The sequence below is a fragment of the Nematolebias whitei genome, chromosome 17 (genome assembly GCF_014905685.2).
Source record: "Nematolebias whitei isolate Nwh7 chromosome 17, NemWhi1, whole genome shotgun sequence".
Taxonomy (NCBI): Eukaryota; Metazoa; Chordata; class Actinopteri; order Cyprinodontiformes; family Rivulidae; genus Nematolebias; species Nematolebias whitei.
In genome coordinates this window covers 25,811,197-25,814,968 of record NC_056514.1, presented here as the reverse complement: position 1 = coordinate 25,814,968, position 3,772 = coordinate 25,811,197, and the positions used below count along the sequence as shown (strand labels likewise).

Genomic DNA, 3,772 nt, shown 5'->3' with positions numbered 1-3,772 from the left:
TCTCCTGCTGAACTCGAACAATGAACTTCATGAGCTACAAAAAAAAAATAGGATAATAAACTTGTGAAATGTGTTGTGATGTAAAAACTGAAAACACAAACTGTGGTGTGTTTTTATTTTGTTGGTTCATGAAAGTTGAGGTAGAAAGCCACAGATTTTGATGACTTGTAGTTAAATCAGCTGTTTTTCATCTTTACCACTAGATGGCAGTCAAACACCACAAGCTTGATTTATGAGCGTTCAAAAACTTTGAAAGGTGACGTCATAGTTGCAAATATTTCTCTTTTTAAGGCTAATAATATATATTTTTTAGATTAGAGTAAAAGGAAAAATCACAAGTGGAGATAAGGCATTGACAGTGGAATTTAAAAGTTTTTTTTTCACAATGATTATATCAGGAGCTTAAATGAAGCTATAGTTTTTATGCCTGACTTGAAAATTTATATATATATATATATATATATTTATAAATATCAGAAAGCATTTTTAATTGTTGGTAATGGGAAAGCTTGAATTAAACTCAGATGAAAAGTGAGAGCCTACTGTAGATGGCATGCTGGGCAGCTTTGTTTTTACACTAATAATAAAACTAAAAGTTTTATTTATATAATCACATGTACACCATTGTTTTTGAGATTTGCTTAAATTGACATATTCACTCCTGAGATATTTAGTTAAATTCAAAGGGCCTTTCATGTTTGAGCACTAAGGAGCAATATGAAACTGAATATAGAAATTATTATTTGACAACTCCACACAACAAAAAAAGCTTACAAATATGGAACAAAAACAAATAAAGGGTAATGTGCAAATCAAATATGTGTTCACCAAAATGTTAACTTATGTTAAATGTATATTGTAAAAATGTAGGTTAAATGGAGAACATGTAAAAATTAACCAAAAGAATGACAAGTACAGAAGAAGAAAAAAAATAGAAATAATAATACAATGTGTGCACATATGAATGTAGTATATTAAGTATTTATGCCTGTTTTAACAGTAATAAATACTAGGTTTTTTTTTTTACAACAATATATCCAACATTTGCCATTTATAGCACGAGCATTTATATAACAAACATTTTTAACATTCTAGCACGTGCATGAGATATATCAGCCACATAACGAACAAAAGCCAGTTTAACCACTCTAACTAAGGGCTTTAGTTCATCACAGTACTTCGATTCACTGATTGAACCGAAGTCCGTGAACGAACTCCGCTGATTCAGCAGTTTTTCTTGTAATTCTTTAATCCGAATCAGTGACTCGACTCATCTAAAGTCCACTGTTTTATGATGCAGCAGTTTCAGGTCAGTCCTCCAACTCTGGGGGTCAAACTCGCAGCAGTCAGAGAGGACATGAAGGATCCGGATTAATTAATACACCGGATTTGGGAGTTATTTATCAGTGAAGTATTTGGATCATTAACTCGAGTGAACCGCTAACCTAGCATTGCTGAGCGGAAGTGAGTGAGTGGTCACGTGATGCAGTCAGCTGTGACGTGATTTGAATGTCGCTCTTCGCAGGTTAGCATCGTTGAACGTGGTTGTGCTCAGTTTACAGTCGAGTAGGATTCAAAACATTCAAAGGAGATATTTCGTCCACACGTTGACGGTGCTAAGAGTAAAAAAAATTTTTAATATTTGGACTTAAAGTGAAAACAGCGCTGTACAGTTAGCTAATGTGGCTAACGAGTCTGTTTGTTTACAGAAGGCAGGTTGACGAACAGCTCGCAGGTATTTCTGTCACTTTTAAACAAATGAGCCAAGAGGTTACTTATGACATGTCTGTTGCTTAATATTAGTGTTGAATATTTTGTTATTCGCAACGTTATTGTTTAGTATAAAAAACTTTAGTTGAAGAATTAAGACATTTAGTTTTATCGCAATATGTTCCACCTAGCTACAAAACAAAACTACAATAATTAGAAAAACAGACAAAACATTCCTTGTACTCTTAAAATTTGGAACCAAGATATCAGTATTTGTACTTTTGTAGTTTAGTCAATCATTTGATGTGAACCCTGAACTACTGAACACCATTTCTTTGAGCCCTCATAAGATTTCATTGTTTTTAGGATGTCTAAATTGGAGCGCCTGAACGCTCGTGTGGCCAAACTGCTGACTGAAGCTGTGAATGAGGTTCTGGATGTGGTGAAGGAGACCGTATCGGAGTACCAGCAAAAAACAGCCAGAACGCAGAGAGAGAACGAGAGTCTGAAAAGAAGACTGCGTGAGCTTCAGGAAAGCACACCCAAAGAAGGCACAGGTGGGTTAAGTGTCAGTGTGGAAGTAATTACATCCATGATTAGATAAATTGCCAAGAGTGGAATTGTAAATGCCTTTTTTTGTTTTCTGAATTTTACAGCTGTTTTGCCTACAACTGACTTTCCATATGCTGGAACGGATGACGCAGCACACCAAAACCAGGATTCAGCCCTGTTTCTGATGCATAATCCAAATGTTGCTCACACAAAGCAAAGGCTGATGATCAGCAACAAACATAACGAGATGAAGATGGAACCTGAAGAACAACAGCAGTACAACACTGGTCAGTCTGGAATTGGGCATCTCAAAGTACAACCACAGGTGGCAACTAAAAGAAGTGAGAATGCAGAGAGTGTCCAAACAGCACTTTCTGCTGATGGGGACACAGGTGCAGTGTCCCTGAGCAGTGGGTGCACCTCTTACCCCAGCTCCCTGCTCAGCATCAACGTCATCAAAAGCGAAGCCGAACAATCAGAGTGCACAACATCAGAGCAGCTCCCTCCCCAAGAACAATGTACTGGACGTGTGGATTTAAGCTTGGGGTCTAATTTTCACATCTCTTCCAAGACCCACAGACCACATGGTGGCACAGAACCTTCTGGACTTGTCTTTGTTAATGCTGATCATACTGCACACAGGAGCCAGGGGTACACTAAAACCAAAAGTAGCAGGTTTCACCAAAAACTAATTGTGACAGAGCGTCTAGAGAGAGGCAGCCTACACCCTTGTGTTGTATGCGGGAAAATGTTCAGGAGCCTCTACCACTTAAGAATACACCATCGCTGTCACACAGGAGAAAAGCCGTACAGCTGCATGCAATGTGGGATGCGTTTCAGGCTGGCAGGAGATAAAAGTAAACACAAGAGGGTCCACACGGGGGAGAAACCGTACAGATGTAACCAGTGCGGAAAGAACTTCAGTCGAGGGGAGAATCTCAAAAGACATCAGAGGATCCACACTGGGAAGACGTTGCAGTTTCAGGGAGCAGCTGTAAGGTTTTCTGGATCGAACAGCATGATTACCTAATCACTGAAGGATTGTTTAAAATCTGTTTTATTATTTAAAAAAAATACCTGCATTTATGTGATTTGTAAGGCACAGAATATTTACGACTCAATCTGGTCCTCTGGACATTCAAAAAAACAAAACAAAAAGCAAAAAAATCTAGATACATTTCGTCTTTTATCCAAAAGACTTCCTCAATCTGAGGTGCTGTATTCAGCTCAGTCTCTTAAATAGCACCTTCTCAGAGTGGATCAACCAGTTTGCTGCTGACAACAAAAACCAGCTGCTCACATGGTCAAGAAGGACCATCAGCCTAACAATGGATCATTAGCACACTGATGGCTGTTTACTATTTACAGGGGGTTGAGTGATACTAGCAATCACAGCATTGTAAGAGGGGGACAGTTGAACCCGGAGGCCTCCACCCCTGTTTAATGATGGACAATTTCTTTTCACAAAGATGGCCTCCTTTACTCCTCTCTCAAACCATCGTTCCTCTCT

At 38.4% G+C, this 3,772-nt stretch overlaps 1 protein-coding gene across 1 annotated transcript; it reads left to right on the top strand.

The window, feature by feature from the left end:
• The first annotated feature begins 1,682 nt into the window (after positions 1-1,682).
• LOC119423491 (zinc finger protein 436-like) lies at positions 1,683-3,292 on the top strand. Its single transcript, XM_037690887.1, has 3 exons — positions 1,683-1,735; positions 2,077-2,267; positions 2,367-3,292. Exons 2-3 carry the CDS (start codon positions 2,078-2,080, stop codon positions 3,290-3,292), a joined length of 1,116 nt encoding a protein of 371 aa, XP_037546815.1. The 5' UTR covers positions 1,683-1,735; position 2,077.
• The last annotated feature ends 480 nt before the right edge of the window (positions 3,293-3,772 follow it).